A 21032-nucleotide genomic window follows, 5' to 3' on the forward strand; every position below is an offset into this window, starting at 1 on the left:
ACATATCGCTGATCTCCATCAGTTCGACTTCATCTTTGTGCCGCATTTCCATGATAAAAATTAGACCCAGTGAGGATACGGATGATGGAGAAGCACTGAAAATCCTAAATTAGGTTGAAGTTGTAGTTGTAGTTAAGCCAGCATGAAAAAGCACCATTAGAGAGAAAAAAAAGAGTAAAACTAAACAAATATTAGCAGTGGAGTGTGCCTATGAATTAAAATTAGCCATGGTGAAGAATGGTCCAAAGAACTATTGAAATTAGAGTCCTAATAAGAGGAGACGATCAAATAATGAAACTCCACCAACAGTGGGAAACCAAATAAAATAAAAATCCTTGAAATGTAAAAGCTTTTAATACATGTACAAGTTTTTACTGAGCAATGAAACGACTGCATACAACTCCAACACCCACATAATATATGAGCCATGCACCACCATACCCTCTAAAACAGGGGTGGGGGAGTTCCAGGACTCAAGGGTCAGTGTCCTGCAGGTTTTAGATATCACCCTGGGTCAGCACACCTGAATTAACTGACTAGTTCATTACCAGGCCTCTGGAGAACTTCAAGACATGTTTAGGAGGTAATTTAGCCATTTAAATCAGCTGTTTTGGATCAAGGACACATTTAAAACCTGCAGGACACCAGCCCTTGAGGCCTGGAGTTCCCCGACCCCTGCTCTAAAAGCAGACCTTGGGAACATGACGGTGATCCGTTCAATTCATTTTTATTTACATAGCACCAAATCACAACTTGCTAAAGGTGCTTTATATTCAAAGGTAAAGACCCTCCAATAATAGGGAGAAAACCCCAATGAACGAGCACTTGACGACAGTGGGAAGGAAAAACTCCATTTTAACAGGAAGAAACCTCCGCAGGACCACGCTCAGTGAGGGGCAGTCATCTGCCGCCACTGGTTGGGGTTTAGGGGAGAAAGATGGGCCAAAAGAGTCAAAACTTTCAATGAATAATCTAAACACTCCTAAAAAAGTAAAAATAAAGGGTTTAATTGCAAAGTAATTGAAAAGGCCTGTGCAGATGCACTTTAGAGGTATACTGTAAGGGTCTCAAAACTACTTATGTGTACTGTTTTCCACCAATGTGTGGTGCCAGTTTGACCCCTGCCCTGTCCCCCCTGCCAGCCTCTCCCCACCATGCCTGCTTGTCCATGGATGACACCAGCGACTCATCTTGACCTACCTCTCCTCACCACCGAGGTGAGTCCAATCAGTCTCATAGACTGACCCAGAAAAACACAGTAAATTATCTGATGTACAAGTGTTCTCACTAGCTTCATTGTTTTTGCAAGAGGCACATAATTTTCAACTGTATATTTCCTGCATGCTGGGTAAAAAGTAGAGATTATGTGTATTCAAGGGCGAGCTTTTTAGTATTGCCTCAGTTTGTTGGAGGGTTAGCGGCTGGATGTGAATTCTGATTCCAGTGGCATTTTCTACATATCTGTATATGGGAGGGTTAGCTTTTGGTGTTAGCATTAGTGATTCTGACGGCATATAATGTGCTGTTAGCGCTGTGTTAGCCACGGTGTGTTGTCATTCCCACGGCGTAGCCAGGGCCTTGGAGCCATGCGGCATGTGGCAGAGCGTCCCAGGTGGTGGGCTGTCAAGATGAGGATCAAAGAGCAGAGGAGTGGACCACACACACACACACACACACACACACACACACACACACACACAGAATCCTGCAGAAAGCCACTGAGTGTGCATATTTTAGGTGTAGGTCTGCACGTTTGCTTTTTATTTACACATAAGCATACCTGTACTACAACCACAAGCAGGTGCAGGGGCCCAGCACGAATAAGCTCTTTCCATCAATTTGTGTGCATGTTTCTTTTTTTCTGCAGAACAAACATTTACCTGAAGGCCGAGAGGGCTCTGAGCAAGGAGACACACTTTGCTTGTGTTGTCGAAAAGGGACACTTAAAACCACACACCAGAGACGTGCACGCACAAATCTGGAGCGGCAGGAAGGAATCTATTAGACGCTGGAGTGTATGTGTGCACGTAACAGAAAGAGCAAGACAGCCAGATGGGACATGGGAAAGGAGGGCAGAGCGTTTGCAAGTGAGAAGAAAAAAAAAGAGAAGAAGAAGAGGGGAGAGAAACAACCGTTGTGAGTTGAATAGAGAGCAGAGGAGGGAGATGCCTGTTCATAAATGCTTCATGGCTGCTGAAGGGGGCCTTTGACTGAGCGAAGACCCACGGCCCCCTGCCTCTGTCAACACATCTACCCCCTCCAACAACAGGTCGACCCCAACTTCTCAGCTCGAGACAGCAGAGCTGCAGAGGAGCTGAAGGGGGGGCTGAATCGGCAAGTTGAGGAGGTTTTTTTTCTCTCACTTATGTCTTCCAACGGCTTTCTCTAAAAATCAGGCACACGCGAAGCCGTGTTCTTAGAGTCTGAAAATTAAACCCGCTTTAGAGGTGACAACCTGACCTGTAATTTTACTTTCTTTGCAAATTAATTTCATAATGTTTTCTTCTTGTTCTGTAACTCTTCATTTGAATGGGAACATCCCAGTCTCCCCTCCATGCCATGAGGGTCACCTTAGCCTGAGTGCCAACTAATCTACTTAAATGACTTTCATTAGTCTGGGTTTCAGCGCTGTTTCCCAGTGGCCATGTTGGACTGTTTCTAGACTATCATTTTTTATCTTGAGCTGATGGAAATTGTTATATTTAAACACACTTACAGAAAATAAAGCACCTTATTACATCTTTAGGTTTAGACCTTTAGCTTGTCATTGGTGTGGCACCTGCTGAGTTACTGGCACTGTCATTCGTGTCCAGTGACAATTTTTTACCTTAATCATTGTCATATTTAGAAGTTAGAGTGTGTCTTTGGACTGTGGGAGCACCTGAAGAAAACCCAAACACACAAGGAGGACAAGCGCCCTGGGCAGGTTTAAACCTAGCACCTTTGTGAGGTGAGGCGACCACTGTTCCACCTGTACAAGGCAGATACAAAGTAAACTTGTCAGCGGGTATTAAATACCTTTTAATTTAACTTAAATATATGAGGAAACCCTTAAAGTCTCATTTCTTTTTGTATAACAGACTGTCTCCTCACGCTCAACCACAGAATCTATAATAAATGGTCCTAATATCTACCTTTTACTGCTCGGAACAAGCACTTACAAGTAATCACCTTTAAATCCAATAATTAGCCCTTGGGGGTACATTTGTGGAGACTGTATCTGTAGGGACAGAAACTTACTGTAGTCCAATTTCAGTGTAAAGGGTGTGCAGTTACGCCACTTTATAACTTCTATTAGTGGGGTGTCAAACATAAGGCTCGGGGGCCAGAATTAGCCTGGCACAGACTCCAAATAAAGTTTGGTCTTTAAACTGTATTTTCACAAGTCTTCCCCCATGGCTATTCATATGGGCTTCAAACAAGAATTTCAAAGTGTACAGTCTTCACATGTGGTCGTGGGGATGAGTTAGCTTGCTTTGCTAGTGTAAGCTCAGGGACAGCTTGTTAAATTCAGATAGATGCTAACTCTACGAGAATCTTCCTGTGTATCGCTCCCTTTGTGCAACTCTGAGCTTTAACACAGTCCAGGTTCAGTCCAGTCCATCAAAAAGAATAATACGATTTCACAGCACTTTAATTTAAAGCTGTGCACGGGTAACGATGGAAACATGGACTGGAAGAAAGAGCAGATTCATGAGTTTCACGTCATTGAAGGTAGTTAGCATAACAACAGCAGTGACTCCAGACATGCTCACAAAAGCATGGGACGAGTTTTATATGTACAACTTTATATTAGCCATTTATTTTAAAATTTACTCAAATCTCTATGTTCATTATTTTAAATATTTTTAAGACAGCCTTGTGGCGGAGGTTTGGTCCCTGGCTCAGTTGCAGGGGAGGGGTGAGCTCAAGGGGCAGTGCCAAGGAGGTTGGAGGCACAGCCCATATGGAAAAGATATATATAAATCTTATAAAGTTTGTATCTGTCTTGTGTGAAACTTGTATGAAAAGCATACAAGAGTGAAAACAGATATAAGATCCCTTGAAAAATTATATAATGAAACTTGTATGTTTTGGTTACTTACTAAAACAATATATATAAAAGTAATGAGAAAGTGGCCACTTTCATGAGTAAATCATATAAGTTTTTACTATTTCTTTTCCATATGGGAGGTGGAGGTCAGAGACCAGAAGAGGAGGTGTGTGTGTGAGGCCACCTGGAAAGCTGACTACGCTGGAATATTCGTGCTGATCTGAAGTGCATTGTGTGTTTCACAAATAAACTGTAAACAACTATCAGAATGCTGTGTGGGGTCCAAATTATTAACAATACAGAAGTGACCTTGTTTTGTGGCACAAACAGCATAACACTGAATGAGTATTACAAACTGGAGAGTTTCCTTAAAGATGGAAATTAGTGAAATGTGCATGATTTCATCCAAATCCCAATGCTAGTTATTCTTCTTCTTATTATTATTATTCAGTGTAACTTTGCAGGTCAACAGAGTTGAATTCTCGAGGAGACAGAAAACTAAATTAGGAAATAAAAATAGAATATATATCTTTTTTAGCTCCAAAAAGCCAAAGTTTGATGGACACCATCCATTGCAAAGAGCTGATATATTTGTCCAATCGCCTGACCTGTAATTTTATTTAAAATAATTACAGGTCAGTTCTTTAGAATATGAACAGGTTATGTTTTTACCTCCAATTTACTTGCTTAATCCCATGGGTTAAGGTTAAAGACGTATCTTGTTGGTCCAAACCTCCAGGTTGGCACCAGCTGCTCTATTCAGCATACAAATGTGTGGGCTTGAATTACCTCAGACTGGAGAAAGAGTGGGGAAAAGGCCGGCGGTAGGGTAGGGTGAAAATAACAGAGGCAAAGCCCTGCAGTCCAGCAGAATGAAAGTATGCTTTATTAAAAGGGGAAAAAGAGACAGGTGTGGGATGTATCGCAGAGCTTCACCCAGAGCCCTTCCACCCGAGGCAGGGTTCTTACAGTGACCCACACGAATTTCTCCCCTCCATTATTCCCCTTCCCCTCTACTTTCCTTTTGACCCCTGGGGTTCTACTCAACTGCTGACCCACATTAACTATACTTTACTGCAATTACTGCTCACACAGGCCTCTGGGTGGCATGGAATACATACTCCACCTCGCTCCATTTCTTCCTCTCCTGCCCCCCTCCTCGCCGTTCCCTCGTTGCTCTCTCTGTGCAGCTGTAAAAATGCCCCTTAACGTGTATAATTTATGTGTGTCAAAGAGCCGCTGAGTGACAGCAGGGATGGGGGGAATATGACAGAGAACACATTCTGAATTTGACAGCGCAATAAGAACAGATTGTCAGATGGAAAAACAGGGAGAGGATGAGTGGATGGCTTCAAACAATGCCGCATCTCTGACGGGCATTTGGCTGATGTTCTAATCCTGTTAACGTAGGAATCGGTCCAGCTCGCAGCACTTCACAAATCTATACAATCCACTAGTTACTTTGGTGGAAAAGCACCAATGTCAATCCTCCCCCTCGCTGGCTCCCTCCCTTACTGGCTGTAAAAACAACAAGAGCACTTTCAGGAAATCAAAGCCACTTTCTGGCCGACCTCAAAGTGCTCGGAGAGGGAGGGGAAAAAAATCCAGCTCTGCAAGTTTGCTTATAACCAAGTAACTCTCTCTGTCGCTGAGGCATGCAAAAGTATAAACACAGAGATGAGCTGAGAATCCACACACACACACACACACACACACTCACATAAAATCTCCCATTAAAATCCACCTGCAGCTGCTCCCTAATTGGGCCTGGGTAGCTGGCTAAAAAAGCTAACGTTTAGTTAAGGCGATTTAATTGGCCGCTCTGCTTTAGGAAAGAATGAAATAAATCAGTCCTCCGTCTCAGGTCGGCCCCGTCTCAACTGAATCCATTAGAGCAGATAATTGTCTTGGACGGCGGAGCGTTCAGCTCTGCACGTTGCCATAGCCGAGCGAGAGGATACAGTCGGCTTGTAAAGCGGATGTCTGCCATTGGACGGGTGTGCGGGTCCCTGGACACGGCATCAGAGCAGCCCAGGCAATGAGGAAGCTGATCTGAGCAGTGATCGAAAATCAAACGCTGTAATCTGCTACATGTGTTTATCTCTGGGCTGGAAATGATTTCCAGAGGCGTTTCTGTTTTCTTTCTTCATTTTTCAATATGACACACGGGTTCATAACAAATGACGTTTAAGCGGTTTCAGACGTCCAGATCAAACATTTATCACGGCTCGGTGTCGATTTTCACGTTTCGGCACCTTTTTAGTGTCAGCCTCGTCATCCCTCGCTCACGTTTTCGGGGATTGATGTTGACGCCCCCCGCCCCCCATTTTTTTAATTTGTCTTTTCAGCTACAGGTGGAATCACTTGCTCGCAGCAACTATCAGCAACACAGATTAGAAAACAGACACCGATTAAAATGAACATGTCACTGGTTATTGGTTTTGGCGAAGGCTGAGTGATTATAGTCTTTTTAATAATCCACTAGTCATATAATAAAGCTGTGGCTCTTGCTTTTTGAGAGCTGAATCAGAATTTTAAGAGAGAAATAATCACTCATGCTTCATTTTTTCCCCTTCCCTGGCATTCGCAGGTCTGACAGACAACATCGCTTTATCCAATAATAATTTCAGGCCTGTTAAAATTTAGACTCGTCTGCATTCAGTTTGCCACGACTCAAATCCCTTGTGCCTTATACCTTATTTTGATCATTCCAAAGTATTTCCAGGCCGTGTTGTGCACAGAGACCTTTGCGCAGATCAGCCACTTAATGAAGACATTAAACTTATTCTGTGCATGCATGATGTTCATGTGTGCGCGTGTGCTTGTGTCTCACTTGTATCATTAAGATAAATGACAAAGCGCATCCCCAGCCAAAAAACAGACACTCACACGCTGCAACAAACCCGTCATGGCGCTTAAGGTTGTGTTTTAGCAAAAGGACCATTTTCTGTTTACCCCTCTGGCTCTCTTTGTCTCATTCTCTCTTTATCTCTGCCTCCATCTCTCTCTCTCTCTTTCAGCACAAAATGCCAAATTGCTCCATTTCTCACTCTCTCCCTTCCTCCCCGGCTCATCCACTCATCTGGTTATTAACTCCAAACACATTAAACCAACAGTAGCGCCACGATATTCCCCAGACCATCCTAGTCAGCATAAGCACACACACACACACACACACTCACACACAGCCTAAATGCAAGCACCTGGGTCAAACGACAAAATGGATTCTGCATGACGCACAAAAGTGACACAATTGAATGCTCTGGGACCAAACCAAGCTGCCTCTCAAATCATTTTTCTGTGATTGATTACATTTTGGCTTCTGAATAACCTAAACGGGATTAAAGAGATCGTTTAAATTATTACCAATATGTGTTTTTGAAAGCTGAAATGATATCTCTTACTTTAATGCCAAAAAGTGCTCTGAAAACGACTGAATGGTGTTTGCTCAAGGAATTTTATTTTCGTCGGGCTGAAGCAGCCTCTCATACAGCACTTAGGACCGTCATGTGATGCCAGATGATGACAATAATAAGTGTGTGTGTGTGTGTGTGGGGGGGGGGGGGGGGGGATTACACTGATCCACAGATATCCACTCGCTGGTTTGATGTGGAAAACTGCATTTTAGCCAGAGCTCCAAGCGCGCATTAAGTCTTGGGTTTTATCTTCAACATCCTGTAATTAATCATTAATTTATTCATAGCTGTCCCGATCCAATGTTTGCCCAAGTCTGACTGCCATCTTGGAGTAATTTCTTATAATAAACCAGCTGGTAAAATGAGAAGTAACTTCAGATTTAAGTTGTCATGCTCATTTAAACAGTCATAATTCGATTTTGGAGGTAAACTAGAAATCACATTTTTTCCCTCTATGTCAGCTGGTATGACATGTATCAGGTGACGCTGGTTATGGCTTATGTATGTAGTTGGTGCGTTGGAAAAATGAAGCCGATATTAAAGTGCCTTAAACCTACATTTTATCTGAAGGCCACCAGATGGCGATGGCTGTGATTACAAAGAGACTTCCTGTAGAAGTCTATGGAGAATGCAACTTCCTGTCTTGAGTTTATGGGCTCAGTCACTCATTTTGGGTGTATTTTGTAAATCTGTGGTATGAAACTGCACTCATTGGCTAACAACTTGTGATTGACTGGTCATTACTCAGTTTCACAGCCAGACCCGCCCCTCGTCTTCACACCAGTTTCCTTTGCAATCATGCGGTGGAAACGCTCATCTCGAGGCTTCAAAAACTAGACTTCAGAAACCAGTGGATGTCTGAATTGCTGTGTCCATCTTTTATACTGTCTAACCAACAATCCTATATTTAAAAACCAACATCCCTGATTGGTGGAGATTGACGTTGCCATGGTAACATTTAAACCCGAGCACCCTCAGATAACCCGAAACAGTGATTGAGATCAGGAATGAAGCACTGTATCATAATCGATAACCAAGCTACACTTTAAATTATAATAATTTATTATATTTCAAAACTTTGCTAATGAAGATAATTCAATTTGATAAGGTTGGAAATCATTTGCTGTGGAATCTGGGAATTACAAAGCACTATGGGATGAGTATTTCATTAAAAGTAATTATGTAGTACATACTCTGGTACCTGTATCCTTTTATTTTCCCGTTATTTTTTGATGCCAAAAGACAAGTGTGGGATATTAGCAAGGAAAATCAGGCAGTTAAGCAGCAGTATTTCTTGTGGGACTGCACAACTTTGCAAACCTTTTATATGCAAAACTGACTAAAGTGAAAAAAAACCCCAGTGAAATCAATGGGTACTTGAATTTGACTCCTCTAAAGCTTTAATGAAGGCACATAGACGGTTAAAGAAAATAAAGCAGGAACTAATAAATCATTTTACTGCATCCCTGAGACGATGGTCACTTTTTGACCACCTAAAGACTATTAAAGACGTTTTAACTTAAACATCTAACCAGAGAACCTGTTGAAGGTTTCACAATAAAGCCTACAGTGCTTAATAACATCATAAAAAAAACATATTTTAGAAACCTGCTCAAAACTTGTTTAAAACCAAAAAATGATATTGTTATTTGTTAAGGAAACAGAAAACCGAACTCGTGTTTTTATAACCAAATTGGAGTCGGCACACTGGACTTTAAATCAGCACAATATTCAAATACCGAAAGTAATTTTCTGTTCAGGAACACAAATAAATAATTTTAATTTGGCATCTTAATCAAAAATAATATTATCCTTTACTATTTTTTCAGCTTTTTGTAAAACAGTTAGTTTGAGAATTTACGGATAGCAGAAAAAAGATATTTTAGCATTAATAATATCATCAAGCATTACAGAAACATAAAAAACATAATAAATGTGTGTCATAAACCTTAAATGGTTGTGGTCTAATTAACTTGCTAAGCACTGTTTCTTTCTTTCTTATTCATATCTGAACAGACTAATCTTAATTTGACGAGGCACACTCTTGTTTTTATTCACTTTCAGACCCATGCATCCTCCATAAATTTATGAGTTGAGCATTTAATTAACAAGTTATCATGCTCTTTTCCAAATTTTCGCTGTCAATTATGTCGTCCTGTTTTCCCCTTTTTGTTGTTGTTGATGTTCTTTTTCAAACTAGCAGTTGTGGAGATGTCATCTAATGAGGGTGCAAAGAAAATCGAAAAAAGAAGGAAGCAGAAAAGTTGGGAGTTAAAGTGGTGAGCAGCGAAACTTCTCCTACGTCTCGGTGGGTCTAACAAACTCATTTAAATCCAAACTGGTATTTTACAAAGAATTGAAAAAGTGCCTCTGGGTCACCGCTGGGGCACCGGAGTGGGCTCATTTGCCCCAAATGGCGAAGATCCTTTACAAACAACACCATTGCTAATTTAAAATAAACACATTGAGGGAAGCGAGGGGCCACAGTTTCCCTGACACTGGCGAAATTTCAACAGGGAAACTGGCGAGGGTGCAATCGCAGCTCCTTCTGGCTGAGCGGGTGCAGATGAGGCCAGGCGGCTTACTTAACTATGAGAAAACAACAACAGCGCTCAGAGCCTGCGAATAACAAGGCCAGTAAGAGCCCAATCAAACGCTACATTTCCTCTTAATGCACTCCACAAAAAAGGAGACTGTTAAAAAATAAATAAATAAAAATGAGGCATATGGACAGAGATTGTCATGTTGAGTAGAAAAAAATGAAAGGCATGCTAGGTGGCTTTGCTTTCTCCCGTTGAGCGATACTTTTGACTCATCAGCCGCAAAAACAACTCATTTCAAGGGTAGTGAAGATGGAGAAGGAGATGTGAAGGAGCTGAAGGACATGAGGGGGAACTGTGGCCCCCGTCCACCCCTCAGAGATATCAGAGGGAACAAGGAGAGCGAGGAGAGGCTAGTGGGGAGAAAAGGAGTCATTTCAAGGCTAAGGACACACAAATGCAAAGCACATGACAAGTGTGTTGGTGTGCAGAAATGCGTTGATTTGGCAGAACGCTGTCTCCAGGCTTTCATAAGCTTGTATGACTCAGTCAGAATGAGAGGAAGCCAAAAACGAGGAAAATCAGAGAGAGAAGAACTAAAAACAGAGGTGAGGTGGAGGGTGTAGCTGCAGAAAGGTGGATGACATCACATCTTTTAAAAGTATACACTCAACAGGAGGACGGCTTTTGATCGCCCCGCATTTTTTACACTCATCGGAGGAACAAATGTTTCAATACAATTATATGAATAATGTGAGTTAATGAGAATACATTTTGAAATCAGCCTCAAGGTCATTAAGACACAAGAAAGAGGAAATTAATTATTTATATTATATATACATATATATATATATATATATATAAATATATGTCATAAAGTTTAAGATTTCTGATTAAAATTTACAGAATACTACAAATCTGTTCTAAAAATTGCAATATGAAAATCACCCATATAAAAACAGGAGTGAGCACGAGGTGAGCATCTCTACTCAACACTGATTTGCACTCTAAATTTCCCTTGCAGCGTATAAGCAGGAACTCTCAGGACTATTTGGGGACATGGGTCTCATGCGAGTCTACCCAGGTGCATTTGCATAAAGTGCAACGTTTTATGTCATTTCGACCGACTGAATATGTTTACAAAATGCACACGTTCATGCACTGATCTGCATTTCTTTCTACCACAAACATGTAGTTCCACAAAGAGGCACTTGCAGCTGCCTGTAAAAATGAGTCAATCCTCATCATCTTCAATAATAAAATGTGACTTTAAAGAAGAAAAATAAACATTTTTAGAGCCAGACATTAAAAAAAGTATTAAATATTTATATAAGTTGACAGTTTAAATTACATCAAGGCTTAACATCTTCATTATTTTGCGCATGGACGATTTGACTATGGCTGCTAGCTGTTTGCTCGGCATCAAATCAGCTATTTCATAGTCAGTGAACTGGATCTCTTGTATGTGTTCATGTTTGCAACACTTTTGAAAGCCTTATTAAACTAACAATATTGCTCGTTGTACATTAATCGCTCCAAAAATGCAAAACTAATTTTGGTCAGTAAGACTTAAACGGGTGACGTCACTGTGGCAACATGAAGCACGGGAAGTATTGAAAATAATAAGCTCCACACACCAAAACCAAGAGGTCAGATCTTATTCTTATGATTTCCGTATAAATAACACTGTTATTTTCCCTGGTATTAGGTCAAATATGTTTCCTTCTCAAAGCATCCGACAAGCCAAATGAGAAGTTTTTAAATGTAATACAGAGCTTTACTTTGTAATATATCACCGCATTTCAAGACATCTATAGCAAGCATCAGCTGGCCCAGAAATGAAAACTCCTTGACTTCATTTTTCTTGCAGGAAAGTGTTTACTGGCTTTATTCACACTTCATCCCTCTTGATTCCGATCTTGTTTCAAGTGACACTTTGAAACTTCTCTTCAAAATTTGCTTTCCAGTCGGGTGGAAACGCCACCTCTCCCTTCCTGCCGTCCTCACTGCCTCTCTCTTTACTTTCCTCCCACTCTCCATGTCTCATCAGGAGTGTCATCAACCCCCACTCTGGTTGATGGCTGTTAATATGGCAACGCTATTGTCTGCCCGTTTGTGGCTGCTGTCTCTATTGTTTGCTCTCACACTTGATGAATTCATCAAAGGAAAAAGAAAAGGGAATGGGAGAAAATAGCTGCAAATCATGCAGTTTCGAACAATTGACTGTGTAAGTCTGGCAAGGCGAGTCTTTGTCTTCAAATGGTGCACGAAATACGTGTTTGCTTGTGTAATGTTGCACATGCATCACTTGTTCTGCCATTAAATAGGTGGGACGGTCCTCAACCACTGATAGTCTATGTGCCTCTGTGTGGGTAGAAGTGTACATACAGTTAAGTGTTTGTGTTTTCTGTAGGGGTATCCTACGCATTCTCATAGCAGAGCGTTAAAAAGTGACGTTTCTGTCAGAAGCTGTTGGCTTCAGATACGGACAAACTGTCCTTTGGTGTTGGAGCAGTACTTGATGCAAAGCATAGATGGCATATAAAAGATCTATAAAAGATGGATGTGACCATCTGATGTGAAGTCCTGAAGTAAAGCCCTGAGCTGAGCATTGTCGTAGTGTCCACTCTTGGTGTTTTAACACCAGATGTGACCAGCAAAGGGTCACATCTGGCTAAAATGCAATCTCATTGGCTATTGATTTGTGATCGGCAAGCCACCAGTCCATGAGAATAGCCTGGTTTATCCTTTTTAAATTAGTCATGACTTGAAAATAGCAACTCAAGCCATAACATCATCAGGGAAGTGTTTTGAGAGGTCATAGAAAAAATGAGCAGATAGTTGACTGCCCACAGATTTCTACTGACTAACCAAGTTTGTGAAATCCTGCTTTAGAGGTGTACTCAGTATTTTTTTTTGTATTATTTACTTAGAAAAAAAGGGTATTATACTCATAAATATACATAGATTACTAATTGTAATTACTAATTGTATTGTATACTAATTGTATTGTGTAATTATATCTTCCAAGAAACTGATATGTTCTCATAAATTTCTAATTAATTTTTAATTAATCCAAATTTTTAATTAAATACAAAGGAGCAGGTTTGTGGTTTGTGTTCCATGTTCTCCACCGCATTTGAATACAGTGGCCTGAAACGACATCTCCCATATGATTGGCTGGAGATCTGCCACATAAATAAAACACCTAAGGTGGAGGAGAAGAGACATTTGCTTATTTATCCCTGATATTGTTTTAATTACTTATTATCAGCAGACTAGATTTGCGACCTTCCCATCTTCGGACAGCTAACAATAGCTAATATTAAGCTTGCGTAACCTAAAAATCACGCTTTCCCTCTGATAAACTGTTTGATTTAACGCTCATATTTTGCAAGAGATTATCTGCTAAGAGTCCAAAAATGTTAGATCCACTTCAAAAAAAGTTGATCTAACGCTGGCTAAAGCAGCTAACAGAGGCTAATAGCAGCTAAAACAAGACTTACTGACAGAAAGGTTCAGTCCTCAACTTAGTTTCATTATCATCGATCAGAAGCGAGATTCTCTAACTCACTGATCTGTAATGGACTCTTTCCCAAAGTTTTACAGCCTCTTTCAGAGTAAATAGACCTGGAGATGTCACCTGACATTGTCATCTGAGGTGATCAGTAGACAAACAGCCTTTCACATATGTTATAAATTTAATGTTTCTGACCTTCTTAGGCTGACTACAGCCTGACTACAATTTACACAATGTAATGTTCAATTCTCAAGTTAAGCATGAGGGCTGTTCCCATCTTGTTTGAGCCACAAATGACCTTAATTGGATACAGAAGCATGCTAATTTATAAGCTAATGCTAGTTAGCTTGATTAGCAAGTCTGGCTATTAAATAAAATGCAGATTTATGGCACTTCAGAGGCAGCTTCAATTTCAGACATAGAGGGTCTTCCCATCTTTCATATAATCTGTAATGCCGAGAGCTAGCAGTGCTGCTTTAACCCTCTGAGGTCTAAGTCATCATTAATGATGACCCTAACCCTAAGCAGGTTACTTGTGATCTGGTGTGTATTAACCCTCTGATATAATCACTGATGATTGTAATTCTAACCCTATCATAATCCTAACACTATTATAACATCTTTTTGTTAATTTGTCTCTACTGAAAACATTGAAAATGATGCTTAATTGTACTCTGGTGGGTTTTAATGTGATGCCAAGGGCTCCTGAGTCATGGCACCAAGGCCAAAGGACACCTTGGGCTTATCTCTGAGACACCAGCAGCTTTGACAAAACAGGAGCACTTGACTCCCCAAGAAGAGGGACCAAAGTACCTCGATTCATTATCATAACTTAGGCTACTGTATCATTGTATTTGCATAAACGTTTGTTGATATTTTTATGATTTATTTTCTTCATCATGAGAAAGAAAGGAGAGAAACATAGGTAAGAAGGAAGAGAAACTATAGCAGACAACCATACATGAATGAATGAACACATCACCTCTAAGTACTGTGTAACCGTGTTGGTTAGTACCTTTGCTCTGTGGAGGGTTCTGGCTGCGATCTCGGAGGATGTTGATCTGGTAGACGGCTCCATACGGTTCGAATAGCTCCTTCAGCTCCTTCTCTGACCAGGAGCGTGGAATCTGGCCCACAAACATCTTGATGGCGTCCGGGTCTGGCTGGTCCGAATGCTCCAGCGCCCCGTTCATTTTTCCGGCCGTGCCGTTACTGTTGAAGAGACAAAAGGCGGGACATTAGAACATCACAGACAAACCAATATCACTAACAGCTTAAGAATCAGGGTCTCTGTGTTCATGTTATGTGATTTAAACTGGATCTACAATGCTTTTAAGCATTTTCCTAATATTTTTGATTATCGTAGGAATCTCGAACTAAAACTACACACCCGTAAACACACTTAGACACAAACAAACTTGACCTGAAGCTAAATTTGAAAACTTAAAAGCAGTTTTCACTGGCAGAACAGCGTTACCCCGCAGTTTCAATTTCAAAAGACCAAATATCCAAACCGTGCTCTGGCTTGCTCATGGAAATTTCCCTTGTGTTAAAATAAATAACCTAAAGGTTGAGTGTATCGTTTCTGCACACAGCACAATTACACGTTTCAAATTTGCTCCCCAAAATTCAGCAGAAACTAAAATTTACGCAGCAGCATAAAAATCAGTCTTTGTTGCCTTGATTTTCAGCTTCACAACTGATTTTCTCAGTCAGCCCAGTGTATTGTAACCTTGTGGGGTTTTTTTTAAACTAGTCATCCGCACACATATATATTGGTTTTTGCATACTGCAGTATCTAATAGAGTAGACATAGAATAAAATGGCCAAGATCCTAATGGGTTAAAGTGATTTGAAAGCTTAAACATCTGTAAAAGTAGAATATCATGAATTCTGAAGCATTTCAAAGCCACTATAAGAGAAGATACTGAGCTTTCAGCAGACACACACATGAAAAAGGAGGAAATAATAAAATATCTTAAATTAGAACCTTGGAACCAATATTGTGCAAAAAATTAATTTAACTTCAAAAAATGCCCTCCCAGGTTTTCATTCATAACACTATGGAAAAGGCTCTAAAACAGCCTTTAGAAACGTCACAAGGACACTGAAACTCAGTGAGAGCCACACTAATAAAATTCTCTTGGGTGCCTTCGCAGCTCCTTACAGCGGGGCGAGACAGCTTTCAATTTAGGTTTTACAGCCTGATATCCCAGAAGCCGGCAATTTTTATATACACTGACCTGACACATCAGCAAACTGACATTTCACTGTGATGCTAAGTGTGGATTTTTGATAGCGGAGATGTAGCGATGGATCTATATGGGATGTCAGTAAATCCACACTGAAGGACTGAGGTGAACTCAGATTTTATTTTACAGCGCAACAGCAAAAGCAGCATACAAAGTACGTCTTTTTTTTTCACTGCACTTGCCGACACAAGACCGAGCTGTAGCCGACAGAGGAGACACTCTGTGCGAATATATGTGCGCCGTGATGCATGTGTGAATGTTTGTGCGTGTTCGCACGCCTCGCTGGATGCGGGGTAAACAGCGTGCGGCGTGGTAATGCGAGGTTTTGTGTGAGGGATTAGGCTGCAGAGCCAGTACAGTAAACCTCCAGGCCGCCTCTAACAGGACACAGATGCTTACACGCCGATCGGTCTGCTTATATATCTCCACATCTGGAATGCATACGAAAAGGAGTTGAAGTGCTTTCCCGCCCTTTCACTGCAGAGCAACAACACTTATCGTCACAAAACACACTCGTGGCTCCTCTCTCTGTTATTTATTTATTTAATTATGCACCAATGAAGGTGAATAACTTTCAGCACCTTTCAGCAGTAAGGCCATGACAGAGATGAGAGCGGCACCTGAGTACGCACGAGCCAAAGTGTGGCTGTGTTTCGACGATAATCACACACACATGGCTGCAAACAACCTCTTACATACACGCAAGCGCCATCAAGGCCTGTGGTCTATTGAAGACGGCTGAAAACCAGTTTAATGAAACCAAAGTCAATGGCTGTGCTGTTTTATTGCTCTTCTCTTCCTTTTGTTGTTCTCAGCAGGAGAGTGAAAAAGCATTATCTTAAGAGGCAAAAACAAAACAAAGCCAAATCCTGAGCTTGGTTAGCTGACAACGCTAATACCACCCCATAAAGCTCAGCGAGAGCGAAAGGAGAAAGAGTTGCAGGAAGGAGGGAGGGGGAAAGAGAGAGATTGAGGGAGAGGAAAGAAAACATCCAGACCTTTGAACGCGGGCCATCCATCTTTTGCAGAAAGAGCCAAGGCGCTCGGCAGAAACGCCCAATTCTTTAAAGGACATAAAGGACATGTCAAATAAAACGCCAGAAATGGAGAAGGAGTCAACGAGCCAAGCCCGTGCTAACAGTCCTCTGGGCAATAACCGCTCCTCGCTAAGCTGTCCGATAAATTGCTCGGGCCTGGGTACTGCACGAGCCCCAAGGGTGGTAGCTGACGGCAGGGGGGGGGAGGAAAGAAGGGAGGGAAGGGCGGCGGTGGTAGCAAGTAGCTGACTGGCCCTATCACCGGCTGATATTTAGCCACATAAACGGCGAAGACGACTGCATCGGACAAGCTGCGGTGGTCGCTGGGTTCAGACTGCAGCACATCATGCCTTCGCCCTCTGACACACACACACACAAAGCTGATGTGTGTGTGAAAGCTAAAGAGCAGAAAGAGGGGGAATAGGCTGGAGACAATCCCTCATTGTTAGCTGTTTATGTGAGGCTTGTGGGGACTGAGCAAGGCCAAGGGGGGAGACGATACAATAGCCGGTGTCAGAGGATCGCCTCCCTCGTCCAGGACACTGTCCACCCTGTGCTCCTTCCACCATTCACTCTGCCTGCTAAGACAATGAATAGCTTCACACCAGCAGCCATAAGGTGTACGAATGCTCACAGAGCTGTCTTGTGTAGATTGCACGCTCCGTCTTTCCCTTAGGTGGTTGGAAGTAGGTGCCTCTGCTAACTATAAAGGAATGAGCGGCTCTTCCATCGCCCCTGTGGCCAAGACTGACAAGGTGTTATTGGAGGCAGGCAGAGCTTTATAGTGTGTGTGTGTGTGTGTGTGTAGATGTTTGTGAAAGTGTGTGAAGCTTAGCAGGAGAGTGTCCTGGGGCTCGGATTAAGTCGTTGAGTGGATCCACTCCTGCCATAGACTCTCCATCTCCCTCCCTCTTTTCCTCTTCTTGCTCTTCTTTTCTCTCTCCCTCCCTCTCAATTTGAGCCAATTGTTTGCCTTAATGGCTTAACTATTGCTTCCATCACTCCGGTCTCCCTGAAGCACAGGGCTGTGACTGAGGGCTGATCTACACTCACTATGTGTATGTGTGTATTAAGCCCGGCTAAAAAAAAAAGTGTCTGGGTAGGGCTTTGAAGCATGTGCTGAGGGCTGCTATTCCCTCACCTTGCACTCACATTAGACAGCAGGCTTGTTTGACCAAACTACAGCTGCATTATATTGATCATAAAACCTTATGATGGTTATTTATTTATTCATGCATCATCTTCATTATACATTCACAGCTCCTCAAACCTCCTCTCTCAGCATATTTTTGGCAAATTCAATAATTGGCTTCAGTGGTAACAGTGACATGAGAAGCGAGCTATCAAGACGTGCTTGCCAGGACTGTAGCATGTCTGAACCCAGCTTAGCTCAGATACTGAAAGATAACATTTATTTAATGTGTGTTTTTCACTTTACTTGGGCATGAATCAAAACGGAAATGCAACAGAAAAGCTGGAAATGTTTATCATCAAGCCATTCACCACTCATCCGTGTGGTTTCTCTCTTTTCAGTGCCCTCAGGTTCCAGCTGTTAACTTGTAGAACACACAGTTAACAGTCAGGTTGCAGAAAGTGACTTATTTGGACTTAAAACATCTACTTTGTGGGAGGGCTGGTTTAAGCACATTTAAAGAAGCTGTTTAGAAGCAGAATATAGTCCAAAGTATAGCCAAGAAAACAGTTAGAAGGCCTCAAGATTCCTAATAATGTTCAAGAAAGGTCATCCAATAATTTCTGGGGGTGTGGGGAACAAGCTTTTAACATGTTATTGACAAGTTAAAATCAAGTTCAGCACTCAGGCTGTCTTTAGTGCTGTTATTGTCTGGAGACAAAATGTTTTTTAGCTGCTTAATGTTCCACTACATTTACCAGGTATTTGCTAAGTTAGTCTTTTAGTCATTAAGAGCTGGAAAATTGCAAGAGCTTTTCTTTTGAAAGCAGTGACCCAGATATTAACGTGATGAGAAAGATGAGACAGAACCAAAAGCTGTGGACATGTAGGGCTGCCATCGAGTACTCTAAATTCAACTATATAACTGAATACTAAGAAATTTGGAAATTCAACTGTAAAAATGAATGCATGTGTAGTTGAACGGACTCAGATGTACTGTCCTGCGCGGTCAGGAGAGAGCTGAGCCTAAAAGCGAAGCTGTGAATTTACAGATTGATCTAAGCTATGGCCATGAGCTGTAAATAGTGACCGAAAGAATTAAATTGCTGATGCAAGTAGAGGAACTGAGCTTCTGATGAAGGGTGTCTGGGCTCTCCCAGGTGAGGGTTAGGAGCTTGATCATTCGAGCTGGAACTTCTCTAAATCGACAGGAGGTAGTTGAGGTGGTTAGAGTATCTAATTAGCCTGCCTCCTTGAAGCTTCCAAAGTGAGTCGTTTTGGGCATCTCCTACCAGGAAGAGGCCCCTGGGCCAGAGTCAAGCCATGCTGAACAGATTACACCTCACTGCTGGCTTGGGAGTGTTCAGTGTACGCCTAGAAGAGTTGCAGGAGGGGATCGGGCATTGGGAGGTCTAGATGTCTCTGCTTAGGCTGCTGCCCTCTTGACCTGGACCCAGAGAAGCAGCAGAAAATTGATATATGGCTGTGAATCTAGACACAATCCATCCATCCATCCATCCATCCATCCATCCATCCATCCATCCATCCATCCATCCATCCATCTTCTTCCTCTTGTCTGGGCCCCAGTCCCTGGGGGAACCTGAAAGACCTTGTAGAGACACCCTAGGACATGCCAGAACCCTTCACCCAGGATGAACCATCTCAACTGCCTCCTTTCGATGTGTCGGAGCAGCAGCTCTACTCTGACACCCCCACCCAAATGACCAAACCATCTGTAAGGGAGAGCCAAGACACCCATCATCATATCCACATCCCTCAGTTACTACTCACAGCTCGTGGCCATGACAGCTTGTGTAAACTGACAGCTTCACTTTTAGGCTCACCTCTCTCTTCACCACAGTGAACCAGTACAGCTAGGGGTCATGTTGAACCAAAGCACTGATTTTAGAAATTGTGGAGCTCTCTGGAAGTCAGGAGGGATTCAGGCAGAAAATAAACAGATTATTATATCATGAGAAACATACAATGTAGAATTAAGGTTCTTTATGACAGTCAAATCATTAACTTTCTGAGTTCTCCTATTTTTTCTCCAAACACAGTGTTGCCACACAGCAATAGACTGGCAATAAAAACCCTAAAAATATATTGCTTTGCTGTGGATTTTACAGGTAGAAGGAAAAAGGAAAACAATCTTTGCCTCCACAGATAAAGAGTAAATGGTGACAGCGATAAGCTACCTGGACTACATTAACCACCTGCTCTCCCCTCTGTTGGCCTTGTTCACAGCTGGAGTTCAGTAGGCAGCAAGATAGGAATGTGCTCCAAACAGACAGTCGGAAAGTGACGGAGGTAAAAGTAGGAGTAAAAGAGAGGGAGAGGGTGGAGGAGATGGATGCAGATGAGCCAGGTCTAGAGTAAGCACAGCAAAGAGCTCAGCGTGTGCTCTCTCAGAAACCATACACACATGCATGTACACATATCACACATGCATACACACACAGGCTCTGGTTCAGGCTGGCTGCGCTGATCCCCCTGCTGTTTTCCCCTTCTGTTTCTGCTCTAAAACACACATCCATTCTGACTCCCGTAACCCCTCAATCGGAGCACACACACATACAAGTACACACACTCCAGTGGGTTCGTGGAAAGGCCGAGCTGTCACACACTTCTTCTCATTGGCAGTGTGTTTGCAGGGTGTGCAACAGTCCCACAGGGGAACTAATCTTGCTGACAAGCAGAGTGAGAAACATCAGTTCCCCTCTTCGCCCCAGAGGGAGTGCGGGGACCAAGGTCAGCTTACTGCACATACACAAAGACACACCTACAAATATGTTAGAAAACACACACAGACATACTACCACGGGCAATCAGATCTCCTCAGATGTGCACACCTTGACAGATTCTGACATGACTTAACACAAACAGACAGAAATCGTGAAAGACGCTGAAAGGGGTACATCAAGGGCTACATGACAATTCAATAATACTACTTTCGGAAGAAATGACTCCACGATCAGTACACAGCAGGAGATAGTTTGTTTAAGACATGGACTGTCTGGGTAGAGCTGGGAAGAAGCAACAAACACGATAGCGGCTCTCTTGGGCTGCATTAAGCAGATATTTCCCGTCTCACATGCATGC

At 42.2% G+C, this 21032-nt stretch overlaps 1 protein-coding gene across 27 annotated transcripts in view; it reads right to left on the reverse strand.

Moving 5' to 3' along the window:
• The window catches only part of celf2 (cugbp, Elav-like family member 2), a 242093-nt gene that overhangs the window by 85705 nt on the left and 135356 nt on the right, over window positions 1-21032 (reverse strand). For all 27 annotated transcript variants that reach the window (XM_085251508.1, XM_085251509.1, XM_085251506.1 and 24 more), the window contains one exon: window positions 14525-14721. In XM_085251508.1, coding sequence (XP_085107634.1) covers window positions 14525-14721 — 197 coding nt within the window. The remainder of the gene's footprint in view (window positions 1-14524; window positions 14722-21032) is intronic.

This window comes from Mchenga conophoros, linkage group LG17, assembly GCF_057382185.1.
Source record: "Mchenga conophoros isolate Kocher_MC1m ecotype Shallow Benthic linkage group LG17, M_conophoros_male_GT1.1, whole genome shotgun sequence".
In the NCBI taxonomy this organism is placed as follows: Eukaryota; Metazoa; Chordata; class Actinopteri; order Cichliformes; family Cichlidae; genus Mchenga; species Mchenga conophoros.